At 47.4% G+C, this 20148-nt stretch overlaps 1 protein-coding gene across 1 annotated transcript in view; it reads right to left on the bottom strand.

The window, feature by feature from the left end:
- The window catches only part of CACNA2D3 (calcium voltage-gated channel auxiliary subunit alpha2delta 3), a 931343-nt gene that overhangs the window by 187411 nt on the left and 723784 nt on the right, over window positions 1-20148 (bottom strand). The window contains exons 20-22 of the mRNA XM_006143064.2: window positions 7875-7958; window positions 440-511; window positions 111-172 (exon numbers count right to left, since the gene is read on the bottom strand). Of these exons, the coding sequence (XP_006143126.1) occupies window positions 111-172; window positions 440-511; window positions 7875-7958 (218 nt within the window). The remainder of the gene's footprint in view (window positions 1-110; window positions 173-439; window positions 512-7874; window positions 7959-20148) is intronic.

Raw genomic sequence — 20148 nt, forward strand, 5'->3', positions numbered from 1 at the left:
GTAGGGTGTTTGGTTATCTTCAGATGATGAGCTCTGAGAGCGTCAGCAGGTTTTGTATAAACACAACTGATGGGTCTGATGGAATGTCCATGGATTATGGTCAGCTCTACCTGAAAGGAGTACCCTTGATGTCTGTATAATAGTAGTCATTTGTCATCACCAAAACCCGTTTCTAGATTGAAAAAAAAGAAGAAGAAGAAGAAGTCATAGAGAAAAGAAAACACAGTTAGTCTGCTAGGTGAAGTTTTCAGAAATCAATAAAAATAAACGGACAGGCAATGATCAGGGTAACAATACTGCATGCATCTTGTTTGAGATAAGTAAAGACGAGAAAAATGATCTCAATGAAAGATATTTATTCCAGATAGAGCGTTCAAAGCTAATTTTTCACAGTGGTTTGTTTTAAATTAAGCGGCAAGAATGTTTGAGAAAAATGTACCCCTTTGTCCACGGTCTTCTTCACCTCCATGGAAAACTTCCCTGTCTTTCGATTCACCATGGCGTTTCTTAACTAGAACAAGAAAAGAAAATTGGTGTGTTAGGTCTTCCCCGGTACCATGTAAATGGGATTTCTTGAATCCTTGGTTTGGGAGCACTTTTGGGGGCTTATGAAAAGCCAAGCGATGATGGGGTCGGGGAGGGAGGTTTCCGATGACTCTTAGGTATTTTTGCAGGTAAATCTGCAGGTTGCACTCAGCACTCTAAACAGAGCTTCTGAAGAATAAATCACCACTGCTCTTACCCAATGGGAGAGAGGCTACCCACAATAACAACTTTCAACTTCACTCTGCGACGCTCCCGCAAACCTCAGGGCAGCAACAACAACAATAAAAAAGCTGAACAACACCACTGACTCCTGAGAGTCAGTAAAGGAACTTCTGGCAAACTGCTAAAGCATTCGAGAAGCAAGACTGTCTCTGGGGACAAGTGACATTTTCAGAAAGGGTACTGATTTGTCAGGGAGAAGTCATTTTTCAAAACGTAATCAAGTTAGAGATGTTTTCCTACACAGTAGGGTTTTTTTTTTTTTTTCTTTTTAAAAAAGCTAACCATTTGGAAGGCAGGGAATAGCTTCTCATAGCATGAATCATCTTCAAATGCTCTCTGAGAACCCCAGACCAATTAATGGACTCACTGACGGGGCAGTGAACAGGAGCGACCCTGTATCTGACTTTCGGAGGTCCCGTCTAGGAGCGGTGAGCCTGGCTCTCCTCTCCCTCCCCCTGGCTGACCTCAACTAATTACGTGTGGCCCTTTCATGAGTTCAGAGGTGGATGGGAGATGGAGCGATGAAAGACGTGCTGTCGTGGGCACCGGCGAGAGACTACGGGGAAGGCCATTTAATGGGACAGGAGCCAACAGGGACATGCCACAGCCTGTCAGGACAGGCTCTTTTCAGTCCCATGTTGGGCTTTTTATCCTTTTCCCGCCTTTTGCCTTTGAGGACCCTGAGTAAGATGTGGCCGATAGCAAACTGCAATGCTTGCAAACAGCCTAAATCTGATTCGGGGCTGTCTAGATTTGGGTTTGCATTCCCATCTTCTGGGAGAGAGAGTAAAAGCATAATTTTTAGCTGGAGGCATGTATAAAATAAAAGATATATTTTACTCTAGATATTTTTTTAACAACACATAATGGGCAATTCTGGAAATATTTTCCCATTTTAACTTTTGTGGTTTTGGATGGGGAGAGCTGGTCTTAATTAAGTCTTACTTTCTAACTTTTAAGCACGGCTCGATTTATCTTTAACATGGTTTTCATTTTTCCTCTTTCTGGTGCCTGCCTAAAACCATTTGGGACCTTCCCCTCTCACACTGCCCAGGCAAGTTAGAGATTAGGCAAACCTCCCCATGTCTCCATGCCACCCTGCCCCCGACGCCCAGTGTCACAGAATGAGCAGCCACGGGCCTGGGACGCTGCAAGGCCAGGGACGTGATGCCTCTGGGAACCAAGGCTTCCATGATAAGCCTAGCTTTGCCCTTTTCCTACCTCATCATGAAAATAGATTCTATTTGTTGAATACCTATTTATGAGGCAAGATGACACTGTCGTTAAAGAACTAGACACCGGAGCCAGGACTGTAGAACCTTGGTTAAATCGCTTACATTCTCCGTGCCTCAGTTTCCTTGTCTGCAGACGGAACTAAGGACAGCAGGCATCTCGCTATATTGCCGTGAGGATGAGATGAGTCAGGATTGACAAGCATGCCTGGCACACCCTAAACACTCAGTGTTGGCTGACCTACGCCGTCCTCCTCGGCGGTGGCATCTGCATCTCGCTCATCTTCGTGACGGTCCGCCACCCTCCCTCCCCACACACACACACACTTCATGTTAGACACCTTACAGTAGCTTAAGGAAGCAGGACTCAAACTGGACTGCCTGAGACAGATGCCCATGCCCTAAGCCAACGTTTCTCAGACTTTTTGCATTGCGAGTCCCGGAACAAATATCTTATTCTGGTGATGCCCACCGTAGCTCTATTTTATTTGTTGCTTATAAGCCATGAAGTGGATTTTGTAACCTCTCCCCCAACTCCCTGGGTTGATGATGGCTGCTCTTAACCAGCGCTGGGTTGATATAGACCACAGAGGAGGCAGCTTACAGTGAAGGCGGTAACCAGGATATCAAGGCTCCAGCTTTGCCACTGACACAAACCAGCTGTCCTGCGACCTCTCTGGGGCTCAATTTCTCCACCTTTCATTCATGTGTCATAATGTTCCTGAGGGAGAACTCCCAGACCCCGGGCATCCTATCTGGTAGTAGTCAGCAGATTCTGATAGATCCTGTCCACTGAGCTCTCACGATTTATCAGGCACAGGGTTTAAAACCCTCAAAATTATCTTCAAAGGTATTATCATCAACCCTATCTTACAATTGGAGAACAGAGGCACAGGGTTAAGAAACTTGCCCAAGGTGATAATACAGGCTCTGTCTCTTAAAGCCATGCCTTTAACCTCCTTATTCCAAATCAGGGGAGAAAGTACTAGAACAAAATTAAATAGTTTCTAGTATTTAGTATAAAAATAATATGTTATTATTTCTGGATTCTTTTTAATCAAAGAAAATGTGGTTTCGTTTTTAGTTTCTTTCTCTCTTCCATGCGAGAAGAGACAGAAGACAGAGAAACAGGCACCCCAATGGGGGTCTCACACTGTAATCTGCCCACAGTTTCCACCTGCTCAAATTATGAGTGCACGCTTGCTTGCCACTGCAGCACAGCGGGGCCTACAGAAAGTGTGGGACTTGGGGAACTAAGAACCTTCCTCTCTCTCCTGGGCCCTGCCTTATCTAGTTCAGGCATGCTGCCCCAGAGCTCTTGGGGAGTCTGTCTCTCTTCTGTAATGCTGAAACTGAAGCTGCTTCGAAAGTGTTCAGAGCATCCTAGGAACCATGTTCCAGCCAGGCTTCCTGTTCCACCGAGAGCCCACTGCTCTGGCCTCCTGTGTGAGAGCTTCCTGAGGAAAAGTGCCCCAGAGACCGCTGGCCACCTTACGTTAGTGTGTAATTATACCTGATGGCTCATTCTCCTAAGAGGGCTTGGTGTCCACCTTAGAACAGGCCTCACCTTTTTCAGTGCAGAGCAGCACTTCCAGGCCCCAGTGACATGCAATTAAAAGGGGCGGGGAGAAGCAGGGGGTACGCAGGCCCTCCATTCCCAAGCATGCACTCAACCAGCATGGGAAGACATGGACACAGAGCTTCTGAGCAACAGAACCTTCGCTGTACATCAGCCTGGGCTCCCGGGGGGTGGGGTAGCTGCACTTGGTTTGGTGGGGCCAGGGCTCGAGCATGAGCTGGAGCAGCATGAATAGGGTGAAGGAAAACAAGTGAAATGTCCAGAGAGCTCAGAAATATGGTTTAGGAGGAGAGGGCCATCGTGCTTTGGGAAGAAAGGGCTCAAGGAAGTTTTGTATCCTAGTCGTCGCATGTATGAAGTATCGTGGGTTGACTGGAAGAGGCCAGAAAAAAGGCGTACATGACAAGAGAGGGATTTCAGCTGGATCCAAGGTAGACAGGAGCAGTGATCCCAACAACACCACGTGGATAAACGTGGGTTTAGCAACTATGACATGTAAAGCAGCCCCATCCCTGTCTCCCTCCAGGAAGGACAACCTATACACTATGAAGCACTGAAATGGTGTTTTCAAGGACTCCCAAACTCAAGAACTAAGAGCTCTTCATATGGCATACTGAAGTGTCAGGGTCAGTTTGGGGGGGCAGACAGATTGGGTGGAAATTTATACTGTGTCGATCCCCTTAGACCATGGCACCCAGTCTTCATTTCCTTACCTGCAAAGTGGGGAGAGCAACAACAGGGTGTGTACAGGTATAGCACCCAGAGCAGCTCTGGCATACAGGCAGAGCTCCATATACAGTAGTTACCATTATGCATATGAGTTGTTCTCTTTACAGAAACACTCGTGTGCATTGGACAAAGTTTGAGAATGACCAAAAGGCAATAGGCACAGCTGTGAGGATGTGGAGAAAGGGGCACTCTTTTATCCTTTTGGGGGGGAAATAAATCAGTATAGCCAGTATGGGAAACAGTATGGAGGTTCCTCAAAAAATAAAAAGGAAGCTGCCATATGATCCAGTAACCCCACTAGTAGGTATATACATGAATGAGTACATCCTAAAAATATCTATGCCCGATGCTCATTACAGCTTTATTCAGAATAGCCGAGATGTGGAATCGCCTACATGGACTCACCTAAGAGTCCATCAACAGATGAACAGGTAAAGACAATGTCATGCACATGCACTGGAATATTATTCAGCCATTAAAAAGGAGGAAATCTTTTCACTGATATTAAATGGGCAAGCCTGGAGGACATCATGTTAAGTGAGGAAGAAATATCATATGTTCTCCCTCATATATGGAGATTTTAAAAAAATGATGTCACAGAGGGAGAGAAAAGAGGAATGATGGCTAGAGGCTGGGGTTAATGGGGGTGATGGTGGGTGGGGCTGTGGACAGAAGGGGGGGTGTTAACCAAGAGGAACGCAGTTATAGGTGGATGAGAAACAATGTCTGGTATTATAAAATACAATATAAGCAGGCAGCGTATAAATGATAACAACTTGCTGTGTATCTCAAAGTAGTTTAAAAAAATTTGAAAAAGAGAGAGATTTTGAATGTTCCCAACATTGGTAATGAGAAAGGGTTGAAATGAGGGATATGTTAATTACCTTGATTTAATCATTACACATTGTATTCTTATACTGAAAAAAATCACGTTGCACTTCTGTGAGTATGCATAATTATTATATCTTAACCAAAATATCAAAAAAAAAGTAATAGGAACAAAATGAAAAGTATCCTTAATTCCTTCAGCCATCTCTGGGAATAAGTGAATGAGTTACTTATTTTGCCGAGGGTGTGTGTACTCAGTGGAGAGAAAGAGAGAGAAGAAAAGTGAGAAAGTACCCCCCGCCCGGGGATGGGTCATGCCACAATCCCTTCTCCTCCATTTCTCTCTCCTTTTGGAATTTTGGGCACACACATAAATGCCCGGTGTATTTTTCAAGTTGCCGGGTCCAAGATGGAAACCACAGTCAGCCATGCGGGATTTCACCGCCTTAATCACCATGCCACCAGCTGGCCCAATGAGAACTATTTCTAGGGGGCCTGTAGGTGGTGCAGTGGTTAGGGTGCTGGACTCCCTCATGGCCGACCATGATTCAAGTTCTTGACCTGGAGACTTGCTTCCTCCCTTCCCCCCTCTCTCTCTCCCTCCTTCTTTGCTCTCTCTGGTCAGACTAAAATAATAGTAATAAAAAATAAAGTTAAGTAAATAATTAAAAATACATATTTCTAAGCCCGGATTACTGAAAGGAGCTTTTAGTTCCCTGAAAATTAGCTGGGGCACAGGTGCTAAGTAGAGTGAGCCCAGGCGCAGATCTTGTCCAGTAGCCTGGGAGGGAGGAGGGAGAAGGTCGGCTTGGTGTTAGTCAGTCCAGGGCATGTTTCCTGGACGTGGGACTCTGAAGAAGCATGGCTGACGTAATCAAGGCTGCTCTCCATATTAATTACAATGGGAGATAAGTGGTGGGAAAGGACATTAATGACTTGCCTGCAGCCCTCTGGGAAAGAAAACAAACAAATCCAGAGGTCAAAACAAATAATGATAAAACAATGGAAAAAGCAAAGAGGGAAGAGAAAGGAAAACAGCGGAAGGTACCCTTCAAGGATTCATGAGACCAAGTCGGCAAGTGCAGGTCCACGGGACATTCACACGTGAGAAGGTCGCGTGAGGATTCACGATGATGATGAGAATAACAGGAACTACGGCTGCCACTCACAGAATGCTCACCTGGCCCAGGCAATGGTATAAGCACTTGCATATCTTTCAATATATAAATACATTGAACCCTCACAACAGCTCCAGGAGGAGGACTTAATACCATCATTCTCATTTTAGTAGAAAACAAAACAAAAGGAAAAAACAGAACTCATTGATCGCTCACCAGAGATTAAGAGCGAGCAAGCAGTGAAGGTGGGACCTGAACCCTGGCAGTCTGTCCCCTGAGTGACGCTCCTCACAGCTGTGCTAGGTCAGGGACAGTACACTAGGTGCGGTACAAGCTAAAGACCCTGGTGAGATCCTCCTGACAATGTTTAAGGTGCAGGAAGACCTCGAACTCTACCAAGTCACGGAACTGCCGTGACATCAGGCCATGGGCGAGGGGAGGAGGAGTGCGGATGAGCACGGAGCAGTTCCCGAGTGGCAGTTACTTGGTCTGAACTTGTTTCTTCTTCAGCCCTCCATTCTGAATTGTTTTCTTCTTCAGCCGTAGTGCAGCTGAAGAAGAAAACAGGCTGCATTTCTAAAATAGAGAAGACTCTTGCATTTTACAGGAAAGGAAGAAAGACCGAGATTTATGCTCACTGAGACAGCCTGAGAGCAGAGGAGGTGAAAAGGGAAGGCTGCACTGAGGAAGCCATGATGTGGGCCCTGTTTCTAGAAGGTAGGAGACCTCAGCCTTGGATTTCAAAGAATTTCCTCAACACCGAATTGGAAAGCAGGACAGGGTGAGAGATAGAATTGATGCACCAGACTGATCAGGGGAGTGGGACAGAGGAACAAGAATTTGGCACAGAGACACCCTAAGAAAAAGGGAAGAAGAGTAAGGACCCAGACAGGAACACCTGGGAAGTGACAATTCAATTCAGGACGGTCCGCCTGGATTCATGCAAAGGCAGCCGTGTCTAACAAATCTGATTTATTGAGGAAGTAACGAGACTTGACAGGGTTCAGTTGTGGGCACGAGGAAAGCCTTTGATTCAGTACCAAAGGCTGATGTGTGTGGGGAACAGCATGGCGTGCTACTGCGTGGGCAGGGGAAAGGCTGAGAGGGTGCACGCAGGAAGTGGGCAGCTAACCAAGCAGGGGGAAAGCGGGCCTACAAAGTCCTGGGCTGCTCTCTGAAAACAAGAGCAGTGCCCATGAGGTCCTGCCAGCCAGGTGAGCTCCAGCTGCCCAGAAGTCTGCTTGTTTGGTCTGTAAGTGCCTGACCTCACATTGGGCAGGGCCTCTTATTGCCCGGGCAGACTCCACCGATGGTGGTGGATCTTTAATTGCACTGGAGAAGAAGTTGAATGGATTGGCTGCAGAGGGCACCAGAGCCTGAAAGCGGATGGTTTTAGCCAGCAGCACCAACGTGGGGGTGGCTGGCCCGTCTGCAGCTGGTTGGACTGACCAGCAGGAAAGTGATAAAGTTGAAAACACAGTAAAAGGGCTCCTCGTCTCCCCACCCCTCTAGTGGCCAGGTGTCTCTCAAGCGAGCCTCTTGGCTCCTGGGGTAGCCTCCAGGTACAGATGCAGGTCCAGGGGAGCTCCCTCACCACAGACTGGACGATGAATCACTCACCACATCATCTCGGTCTTCCCACTCCACCTCAGAAAGGTCAACGCTACTGTAGTTGGGTTTCCTTCGCTTTTTTCCTTCTTCATACTATTAGGGGAAGAAGAGGGGAAAAAAAAGTCCATGAGATGACCATCCAGGGCAACCTTGATCCTCCCAAGTCCTGTTTCACAGCAAGGGGATTTCAGAAAGTCTGGGGAACATGGAATTAAAGTATAAGTTTATTTGGGTGCAAAAAAAAAATTAGAAACACATGCATGGTCTCTTCACAATACACATTTCCATAAGCATTTGGAAGACTCCTCGTGTAAGTCAACTCTGCGTGACGTGAATTTACCTAGTAGACTCTCTGGTTCTAAAACCACCAGGTAGGAATGAAAGGTTTGTCCCCTCCCTGGCTGGTGCATGTGTAACACAGGGAGACACTCTTATTTCAAAGCTTCTAAAATCTCTTCCTGACATAAGAAAGGGCTTCTTACGTATATTTAACAAAAATCTAGTCATATGCCCTACAATTTTTTTTTTTTTTTTTTTTTTTAGGTTTTTGCCATAGTGCATGTACATTCTCCAGAAGGGAACAGTGAGATAGAAAGTGAAAAATCATTCCCCGGGGAGATGGCCATGCCACAATCCCTTCTCCTCCATTCTCCTCCTGGGACGTGGGGCATGCATGCACACATGCCTAGCCTGATTTTTAAGCTACTCGGTCAGGGACACAAACCAAGGTCGGCCACGTGGGAGTTCAGCATATTAACCACCGTGCCACCTACTGGCCCACCCGAGTAATTCTCCACCCTACCTTCTGTCTCAAACTTGCTAGGAAACAAAAGCATTGATCTTCCCAGCCAGTGTTGGGCCCAGCACCCTGGTAACATGCGGCAGACTCACAGAACCTTCTATTTGCTGTCACACTGGCCACGGCGGTACTGAGCTAAGCATGGTGACTTCACCTAGGGTAGATGGGCTATTGAGAATCACTGACAGATTTAATGGCCATGAACACATTTCTCTAGGAAGGCTCATGAGTACATTAGTAACTGGGGAAGTAGTTTCAGCTTTTTCCCCTAAATCACTGCTATTAGTCACCTCTGCAAGCTACTATTTTATCAAGCGGATGTTCTTGCGTCTGGATGTTATATCTTGAGGTCTTTAATGTTGGTTGTGAGGATGTTTATAATGTAGGAAAGTCTGCCCTCTGCTGTAGGCTGAGGATAAGTAAGCCCTATATGAGTTTGTAAGATACGGTTAATAGCACATTGGGGGAAAAAAATATACATATATATGTATGTGGAAGTCTGTATATTGTGTTCTTTTTTGGTTCTGTCTCTAGATTGCTCATACTGTTAATGAGATGCAGGATTGATCTAAGTGTGTTAAGACCCCTAAACCACAGGTCGCCATCTTGGACAAGGGCTGGCTACTATGGAGACAGGAGAAAGGCGTGCAGGCCTTGAGCCAAGCAAGTTAAACGGGTGCTCAGGGGAATCTAGCAGAGACCAGCCAGAAGAGAGAGCTCTCGCGATGCTACAATGTTAGAACATGGCCATGTGTTCATCCTGTGCTCCTTTTTTCCCTACTGATCCCATTTCAAGGGCATCTCTGGAGAGTCTCTTTCCTACCAGCACCCAAAAGGCACTCCTTGCCTGCAAAGGGCGGTGGGCCTGACCGCCCAGTCAACCGTGCTTCCACCCCTACTCTTAGGTTTCCAATTAACAGGCGTTCACGGTCGGCTTTATGACATCAGATCCACTCCAGATGAGGAGGAAGGGAAGTGGTCCCCTCAGAAGCCGCTGTAAACAAGAGCAGATTAGCACTTGGATCCTGTTATGGAAAGTTCGCGAGTGCACGGCAGTCCTGTCGAAAGCCAGAGCGAGGCTCGGGCTGAGCAGTTGGAACAGGAGCAGGTGGGCAGAGTGGCTGGTGGGGGTGTCTTGCTGTTGAGGGGATTGATGAGGGACAGGGCATAGGGTACTAAGGCTCAACACTGTCCCCTGAGGGGCTCGGACAGTCACTCTGCACCTGTTATCTGAGCCAGTGGTTCCCAAGTTCTATTTGCCTGAGTGCCACTGCTGAGAGCTCTTAGGTACCCCCGAAATTCAGGCAACTCAGATCCAGAACTTCGAAGGCAGAACTTTTGCAATTTCTTGGGCACTCTAATGTCTTCTGGGGGATGTTCTTCTTTTGATCACTTCAAGCTGATCCTCTACTCATTTATTCAATTCATACTCATCAGATGCCTACCAAGTGCGAGACAACGAAGGCGTCAAGTCGATTAAACAGAGCTTCACCCTTTCCCAAGATGTACTTATAGTTTACCACCTTTAAGTCTGCTTCTGTAAGATCAGTTTATTGACCATCAGGAATATGGGGAAAGGGCTCTAACACCTTAAATAACAAGTTAATAAGACCATATACTCAACGTTAGGGAGGACACCCTACCCTCCACCAGCCTCTACCCAAATTTCCATGTCTCCAGTTATTTCAAAACTCCAATAACTAGTGTGGTCTCACCTCCTTGCAAGTGGCTTCGTACGTCTTTGTTTTGGTCTGCTTTAATTTTTTTTATTTTTATTTATTTATTTTTTTGGAGAGTTTTTTTTTTTTTTTTTTTTTTTAGGTTTTTGCCATAGTGCATGTACATTCTCCAGAAGGGAACAGTGAGATAGAAAGTGAAAAATCATTCCCCGGGGAGATGGCCATGCCACAATCCCTTCTCCTCCATTCTCCTCCTGGGACGTGGGGCATGCATGCACACATGCCTAGCCTGATTTTTAAGCTACTCGGTCAGGGACACAAACCAAGGTCGGCCACGTGGGAGTTCAGCATATTAACCACCGTGCCACCTACTGGCCCACCCGAGTAATTCTCCACCCTACCTTCTGTCTCAAACTTGCTAGGAAACAAAAGCATTGATCTTCCCAGCCAGTGTTGGGCCCAGCACCCTGGTAACATGCGGCAGACTCACAGAACCTTCTATTTGCTGTCACACTGGCCACGGCGGTACTGAGCTAAGCATGGTGACTTCACCTAGGGTAGATGGGCTATTGAGAATCACTGACAGATTTAATGGCCATGAACACATTTCTCTAGGAAGGCTCATGAGTACATTAGTAACTGGGGAAGTAGTTTCAGCTTTTTCCCCTAAATCACTGCTATTAGTCACCTCTGCAAGCTACTATTTTATCAAGCGGATGTTCTTGCGTCTGGATGTTATATCTTGAGGTCTTTAATGTTGGTTGTGAGGATGTTTATAATGTAGGAAAGTCTGCCCTCTGCTGTAGGCTGAGGATAAGTAAGCCCTATATGAGTTTGTAAGATACGGTTAATAGCACATTGGGGGAAAAAAATATACATATATATGTATGTGGAAGTCTGTATATTGTGTTCTTTTTTGGTTCTGTCTCTAGATTGCTCATACTGTTAATGAGATGCAGGATTGATCTAAGTGTGTTAAGACCCCTAAACCACAGGTCGCCATCTTGGACAAGGGCTGGCTACTATGGAGACAGGAGAAAGGCGTGCAGGCCTTGAGCCAAGCAAGTTAAACGGGTGCTCAGGGGAATCTAGCAGAGACCAGCCAGAAGAGAGAGCTCTCGCGATGCTACAATGTTAGAACATGGCCATGTGTTCATCCTGTGCTCCTTTTTTCCCTACTGATCCCATTTCAAGGGCATCTCTGGAGAGTCTCTTTCCTACCAGCACCCAAAAGGCACTCCTTGCCTGCAAAGGGCGGTGGGCCTGACCGCCCAGTCAACCGTGCTTCCACCCCTACTCTTAGGTTTCCAATTAACAGGCGTTCACGGTCGGCTTTATGACATCAGATCCACTCCAGATGAGGAGGAAGGGAAGTGGTCCCCTCAGAAGCCGCTGTAAACAAGAGCAGATTAGCACTTGGATCCTGTTATGGAAAGTTCGCGAGTGCACGGCAGTCCTGGCGAAAGCCAGAGCGAGGCTCGGGCTGAGCAGTTGGAACAGGAGCAGGTGGGCAGAGTGGCTGGTGGGGGTGTCTTGCTGTTGAGGGGATTGATGAGGGACAGGGCATAGGGTACTAAGGCTCAACACTGTCCCCTGAGGGGCTCGGACAGTCACTCTGCACCTGTTATCTGAGCCAGTGGTTCCCAAGTTCTATTTGCCTGAGTGCCACTGCTGAGAGCTCTTAGGTACCCCCGAAATTCAGGCAACTCAGATCCAGAACTTCGAAGGCAGAACTTTTGCAATTTCTTGGGCACTCTAATGTCTTCTGGGGGATGTTCTTCTTTTGATCACTTCAAGCTGATCCTCTACTCATTTATTCAATTCATACTCATCAGATGCCTACCAAGTGCGAGACAACGAAGGCGTCAAGTCGATTAAACAGAGCTTCACCCTTTCCCAAGATGTACTTATAGTTTACCACCTTTAAGTCTGCTTCTGTAAGATCAGTTTATTGACCATCAGGAATATGGGGAAAGGGCTCTAACACCTTAAATAACAAGTTAATAAGACCATATACTCAACGTTAGGGAGGACACCCTACCCTCCACCAGCCTCTACCCAAATTTCCATGTCTCCAGTTATTTCAACCAAGAAATTTAAGAAGACCCCAAGGTCCAAAGCACCAAATATTCCTTTGTCCTCAGAAAGTGTCTACGTGTCTTTGTCTGAAGAGAAGCGCTTGGTGGCTCTGTCACTTGACACTGTCCATATCACACTGGGCCTGTGACCCTGAGCAAGGGACCTTCTTGCTTTAAGTTTCCTTGGGGCAAAACCATAGCACCTTCATCACAAAGGTAGGGTAAGAGGATTACATTTGATACTGTCTATAAAAAGGCAAGCACATTCCCAGACATAGAAATAAGTAGCTAGTGTGATTTCTGAGAGTTAGGTCCTTCTTGGGAAAATGGGTTCAGTGCATCGAACTGGCTAATACTCAGTGTTCTTGAATGAATGAGAACATTCAGGGATTTTGAAGGTCACTGTTCTGAAAACCACAGGCAGGCAGGAGGTGTCTGTGCAAGACGGTGTCAGACCGTGACAATCACAGGTCTCTTCCTGGTATGCATCTTACAAGTGGGGGCTTAAGAGTATCCTGGCAGAAACATTTACGCTTGCCACATGGCCATCTCTGCCACTACACAGTGTCTTTCTGGAAATAAACCTAGAGCAGAGAATACAGAGAAAAGATATGAAGAGCCCTGAAAATGTGGTGTATGCACCTGGATCAAGCTGTGCCTGAAAGCTTTATACCCTGTGACATTTCATGTAGCAATACGTTCTCTCCATAGTATCCCTTTTTCCCTTCTTGAGATTATTACTATTTTTTTAAAAAGCTGGCTTGGATTTCAAGCCTTAAGAAGTTAGTAGTGTTCTAACACGTATATATTTAGTGCCCTGATTTTCTTTTTTTTTTTTTTTTTTTTTCCAAAAAAAAACCTCTTTTTTTTTTTTTTTTGGAGAGGTTTTCACTATAGGGCTCGTGCACTCGCCAGACAGACAGAGAGAGACATAGAGACAGAAAGCGAGAAATCACCCCCCAGGGGGGATGGTCACACTGCAATCCCTTCTCCTCCATTCTCCTCTCGGGATCTTGGGCACGCACGCACACACACCCAGTGTGAGTTCTAAGCCACCAGGTCTGGGACACGAACCATGGTCGACTACGTGGGAGTCCAGCGACATAGCCATTACGCTAACTGCTGGTTCCCCAAAAACAAACTACTTTTAAAGTATATCTTACGTGAAGCTTTGGTACTGAAATGGCTATTCAGGAACATGTGATTTACAAAATGGCTCACTACTCATAAAGATACCCTAGCGTTATGAGCACAGTTGACCTGTCCCTGCCTCCCTCTCCCACTCCCAAACCGATGAAGGAAGAACTGAATCCTTTCTCTACCTCCCAGGGCAGACCTCCCCTCCCCCATGCAGTTTCGGGGAAGGACAAATCCTGGGTCCCCCAGCTCCACGGCTCTCTCTTCATCTGCGTGAGGAGCTCATTACCAGGGTTGAGGCATCGTATATGGCATTTGTTAGTGTATCTATAATCTGTAACTTCCTTTGAAAATGTGATTAACGAATTGCAAACGGTTTCCAAAGGTTTATAAACAGATACTTTGAGAGCCACAGGTAGGTCTGTAGTTTTTGGTGCCTGCTTTATGAAAAAAATATGTGGGGGAGAATTTAATAAGGAAAGATACTCTGTGCTATGAAATACTTGGAGGTGGAGTTTCAAATAAAGGCCAGATGTGGCGGACACGCAAACAAGCCTGTGGCCTGGGAGGATGGGACAGGCGGGCACCCATCCGAGGAGCATGCGGGAACCATCCGGGGCTTCCCTGAAGGGCTACAACGTTCCCACCAGTAGTTAATGGTGTGGGTATGAGCATCCTTTGGTGTTACCTGCAGACTGACTTTAGAAGCGCAATGAGATGGGCCAACGTGACAGCATGTTCATGTAATTTTTTCGCTTTTCCTGCATTCTTTTGCCGAAGGCCAGGGATCAGCTACAGGCATCCAGACAGCCTCCATGGAACGTGGACGGCGTGTGCTAATAACCGAGACGCTAGACGTGCTGTGCTGTTCCGTGTTGCCAGCAGAAAGGAAGGGGAAGGGGCTGGAATTCTCGACAGGAGAGGAGGAGACCTTGCCCAAAGCTTGCCATCTGGAGAGGGTGTGGCCGAGGGCCCCGGGCTGGCAGTCGTCCGACAGATGTTTCTCTCCCCAGGCAGCCAAGGTCCTCAGCTGGTAAAGACCTTCACCCTCTCTTCCGAGGCCCTGAGCCTCCTCTTCCTCTGAGGCTGATGGGACTGTTTCGGGAGAAGGGCTGCAACACAGGCCTGCCCAATGGCCACTTCATTGCTCCGCTCCCTCAGCCACGCATTCCCTCATCCACTCATCTCTTCACCTGCACATCTCAAAAGATTGCTGGACACCTCGCTTTGCTCAGGCCCTGCACCCGGCACAGGCAAGCCTCGGGATGTGGAGAAGCTGCCTAGGAAGGATAAGCACCCACCACACCCGCCCCCACCCATTCGCTGATCCAATTCACCAGCAGCAAACCAGGCTACATCCAGGGAGGCTTTCTAGGAGGGAGGCTAACAGCCAGGACCCTGGAGTCAGGCTCAGATTCCAATCAGGCCCACATGCTGTGCGCTCCGGGACCAGCTCTGCACTTCTCCGAGCCTCATTTTTCTCATCTGCAAGTGGGAGGTAACGGCACTCAGCTCTCATGGCTCTGGTGAGAAGCAAACGGGTCTTAACACGGTGGAGCAGCAGTCCAGCCTAGGGACTAACAAATACAGCCCAAAACACCCCCTGGGCCAGCACTAACCACTGTCCTACCCTTCCTGATTCAGGAGACGTGGCAGCTCCTGCCCCACCAAATTCATGCCCCAGAAATATATTTGTGCCAGGGGTAAAGTGATTCTTAACACTATTGTTATTTATGGATGCCCTATCTCGTTACAGAGGCAATCTGGTTTTGTGCTGATGCTTCTCAAGGTCGGCATGATGGCCAGTGGAATGGCAATGGCCTTTTCCCCTGAAACTCCATGGCTTAATTCCATCTTGTCATTTGCAAGTCAAAGGCTCTGACAGTCTCAGAGACAGTGGCCCCAGGAAAAGGTCCTGGTGGCCTCTGTCACTCCTGGTCTCATCAGCCACGAGGACCAGGAGGGTGACAGTCTCTCTGGTTTTGAGTATCTGCTGTTTTCCTTTTTCTGATGATCCATGTAAAAACTGTTCACTGTAGAAAATCCAGGATATAAAGCAAAGCGCAGAAAATGAAAATACTGTTGTCCTCACTGCCACAATACAGAGGTCACCCCAACAAGCTGCTCTCTCCCGCAAAGGGTCAAAGCGCTTCGAGCAGGTATTGTTTCTCAGTCTTCCAAGTTCCTTGTTTCTCTAACAAGGAATTTATAAAATGTAACAAATGATCTGTCCTTCTTTCCCAGGACTGCTTTCAGAAAAGAAAAAAGGAAAACCTCCTTCTTCCTGCCTGCTGGCCAGCTCCCTCACCTCCTCTCATTTCCCCGTGGAAGGTAGATGTTCCCTGGGCCGGGCAAGGGGCTGGTCAGCTCCATACACATCCTTTAATCTGCACAGCCCCAAGCGGGGGAGACTGCTTCACAGGCGGGAAAGTGCAGAGTGCCCTGGCGACCTGGCTCAAGGACTGAGATTCAGACCCAACTCTGCCTGCGGCTGAGCCTCTGCCTCTGTGAACTGCCTGCCTCCCTCAAGGAGGCCTCCCCCCCTGCTAACCCAGGCCCTCAGTTCAGGCAGCAACTACTGCAGGGCCTGCCCATAGTAGGTCCACTGATGGTCACAGAAATGTGATCGAAGTCACCTCCCATCAGCCAGGTATGTCGCTACCAGGTGACTCATCCAGGCTTCCCAAAGCCAGTCTTGATGGCCAAGGCTGCGAGTATCATTTTGATTAAGAATGACTATGTGGGGGCTGGCAGGTGGCATGGTGGTTAAAGGTGCTGAATTCCCACTTGCTGATGGCAGTTCGAATCCCAGACCTGACAACTTGCTTTCTCCCTTTCCCTTTTTTTCTCTCTCTGGTCAAATTAATAACAAATGGAATTAAATAAATAATACTTTTTTAAAAAAGAATGACTATACAATTCTGCCTGCCTGCAGTTACGTAGTCTTACGCAGCACACCCAATTTACAATAACTTATTTCACTTCACTAGGATCTATCTCAGGGCCTCAGAGGAGCACTTCAGCACCTGATGGTATTGCTTTAGCTGAGCTTCCCACCAAAACCGCGCTGGCCCTGTTGGTGGTCAGAATCTACCGTAGCCCAGACTTCTCCAGACAAGAGACAGGACTGAACGGCACAGACGTCATGCCAAGGGAGAAATTTCGATGAGTCTGTATTTGAAGGTGAAATCCTACATGTCACGGGGAAGATGAGAAGCCCAGATACACTGCAGGAAAACAGGGCCATGAGGGCGTGTCAAAACCAGCCGGAAGGTGGGAGAACGGCAACGGGGCATGTCGAGACAACCAGCCTCTTCCTTTTCCTAAAAGGTACCATGCTCTTATTAATTAATGTTTTTAAGTATCTCAGAGATGAAAAGTTCTATGTGTTTTCTTCGTATGATTACAAAATCCTTTTGATCACTGTAAAATGAAAATAGCTTTAGTATTAAGAAAAAAAAAAATTAACAGGCCACTTTGAAAACCCCAATGACCTTTATCTTAATCAGTGTCCTCTGAGTAGCCGTGAGTCACACACTGTGGGGAGGAGGTGGCCTGCCCCGCCACTGTTTTTGTAGGTCAAAGTAGCTGACTATGCTGAGGCTAGATTTCGACTCCCATTCTCAAAAAGCCAGTCGGTCTCATAATAGCGAGCTAGTCACAGGAACGTAAATGGTGCTCAGTGGTTGGGGCGGGAGGGACTTTTTGTGTCTGTGAAAGGACCCGAGAGGGGATTCTGAAAGCGAGGAGGAGAATGGATGCCCAGGCCTGCCGAGGCAGGGAAGGAGGCGATGCTGGGAAAAGACCACTGGGAAGGAAGAAGAGAGTCCAACGATGCTGCACATAGAATAAGGCGCTGGGGACACCCACTCTGATCAATGACAACACTTTGAGACCAAACCCCTCTCAAGTCTCCCAGACAAAGCTTCGAAGGAAGACAGCTTTCAGAATAAACTTCGAAGTTTCAGACAGAGTTGCACTGAATTCTTGAGAAAGAAAATGTCTTATTCCAAAGCCTATTTCATTAAAGCTTTCAGATACCACCATGTCATGAGACGATAATATTGGGTTGTCGGAAAAAAAAACGTGTCATGACACGTTTTTTGCAGTAAAAAATATGTGATGACTTTTCCGACGATCCAATATCTAGGGCAAAAAGAGGACCTCTACAGCGTGTGACTATGGCTGGGACCTGTGGACAGTAACTTGAAAGAAAAAAATTACAGAACCTTATTTGCCATAATTCCCTCAGCGGTTAACTGTAGCAAAGACTAATGGGCCTGTGGAACCATCTGGCTATTTTGAATACAGAGTATATTCAGACACTACAAATTGATTCTGCCTCTGCAGCCATCAAGACAATGAATTTCCCTATTCATCTGAGGGAAATCAGAAGATAGTATCGGGGCCAGCAGGTGGCATGGTGGTTGAGGCACTGGACTTCCACATGGTCAACCATGGTTCAAGTCCCAGACCTGGAGGCTTGCTTTCCCACTTTCTCTGTCTGTCTCTCTCTCTCTGTCCAAATTAAAAAATAATAATGATAATGAATAAAATTAAATAAATAACAAATAAAATAAATAATTCTTTTATTCTTTTTCTTTTTCTTTTTTTTGAAAAAGAAGACAGTATCAACCAACATTCTTACCAAAATGAATTCGACTTCAAAAGCAGCTGTGGCGCATTCCCTGCAGAGCAAGCTCTGTGCTATGGTGCTCTGGGAACACGAATAGGGGCCTACTGACTCATGGCCCATCAGTCCCGCTCCCAGGCCTCTCCCCAGCTCTGTCACTGGGGGGAGGACCCATCTCACCATCTCAGCTTGGGAGGACAGCAGTCACTATAAAAGGTGCTCAGCTTCCAGGTGGTGGTGCTAAATGACAGCCTGGGCAGAAGCTGGCAGTGGATTGGCAAGTGAAGTCAACGTAGAGATGCAGAGAAAAGAGAAGGCGTCCTTCCTTCCCAGTCAGTGGCCTACCTGAGTCACACCTACAATGTCCTAGCCTGCACCAGGTTGCTGAGCCTGTCAGGTGTGTGTGTGATTTTATTTAGGGAGATGCTTGGCGTGATAGTTCTGTTCTTGCTGTTCTCATTAACATCATCGGGTCCAGCAGATGGCATAATGGTTACGTCACTGGACTCCCACATGACCAGCTATGGTTTCAGTCCCTGACCCAGAGGCTTGAAACTCATGCTGGGCACATGTGCTTGCATGCCCACAGTCCTGAGAGGAGAATGGAGAAGGGATTGTGGCGTGGCCATCAATCCGGGGAGGAGATTTCTTGCTTTCCGTATCTCTGTTTCTCCAGTAAGCACATGTATCCCATAGCAAAAAAATCTCAAAAAAAAATGTTAAAGATACTTGTAAAGGAAAATAAAACACGAAGGGATCCACCCCTTGTACAAAGGCTGTCCAGACCTTACCCATTAGTGACTATTCCCTCCCTAACCTAGGGTGGCCCCTGCTCTGCACCCGCCAGTGACAACAGGCTTTGTAGCATGAAGGTGTGTGTGACCCCTTGGCCCCACCCTAGCCACGTTCTCATCACCTAACTTTGTAGACTCTCCTCCATCAATGGTCTAGCCACCCTCCTCGGACTGGCAACCTAACCAAACATCCAGTTTTGATTTTGCGTGTGCGTAATTCCCAACACCAGTGATACATCTTTTTCCAAAGTGATTCTGGGGACCAGCAGTTAGCGTAATGGCTATGTCACTGGACTCCCACGTAGTCGACCGTGGTTTGTGTCCCAGACCCGGTGGCTTAAAACTCACGCTGGGCACGTGTGCATGTGTGCCCAAGATCCTGAGAGGAGAATGGAGGAGAAGGGATTGCAGCGTGACCATCCCCCCTGGGGGGTGATTTCTCACTTTCTGTCTGTCTCTCTCAGTCTTTCTGGCGAGCGCATGCGCCCTATAGCGAAAACCTCTCCAAAAAATGAAGTGATTCTGAGTGCATGCTGGTCTGAATGCACGCAAGGAACTTCTGGTGTGATTGATGACTCATGGAAAACCAAAGGTCCCAGCAAAGCTGCCCTCTCTGGGTCTCACACTGGCCTGCGACCATGCCAGTGTGGTCAGAGGCTAGAATGGGTGAGTCTAACAAAGGAGCCAGTGGGCCAGGCAAAGCAACCAGGCCCATCAAACCACCATACCCACTGCATGCATTTAAGCACCTCCTGAACGTGCTCACATCAATCTTGCCACCATAGTGTCAGTGACTCTAATACCTCTCCCCCTAAGGAGGGCAAGTGTCCCCTCAAGTCTTCCTGCCTGGGCTTGACCCCCTCCAGCCCACTCTCCAGTGTCCAGCAAGAGGAATTCTTATACCCAGATCAGATGAGGGCACTGCTTGCCTGAGTCCCCTTGGTTCCTCGTGCCCTGTAAGATGAGGGCCTGCATTCGAGAACCCCACAAGAGCCCATCCCTAACCTCCCATCACTCCCAGCCTCTCACTGTCCTCCCAGCTGGATTGAGCTGGCTGCTAAAAATACCATCATCCTTCTTGCCCTCAGGTCTCAGCACACACCACCCCACCTGCTCTGAACATCCTTTACCCCAATTTGGAGTCAAGTGGCCAGTCCCTGCTG

The sequence above is a fragment of the Tupaia chinensis genome, unplaced genomic scaffold (genome assembly GCF_000334495.1).
Source record: "Tupaia chinensis unplaced genomic scaffold, TupChi_1.0 Scaffold000091_1, whole genome shotgun sequence".
Lineage (NCBI taxonomy): Eukaryota > Metazoa > Chordata > Mammalia > Scandentia > Tupaiidae > Tupaia > Tupaia belangeri.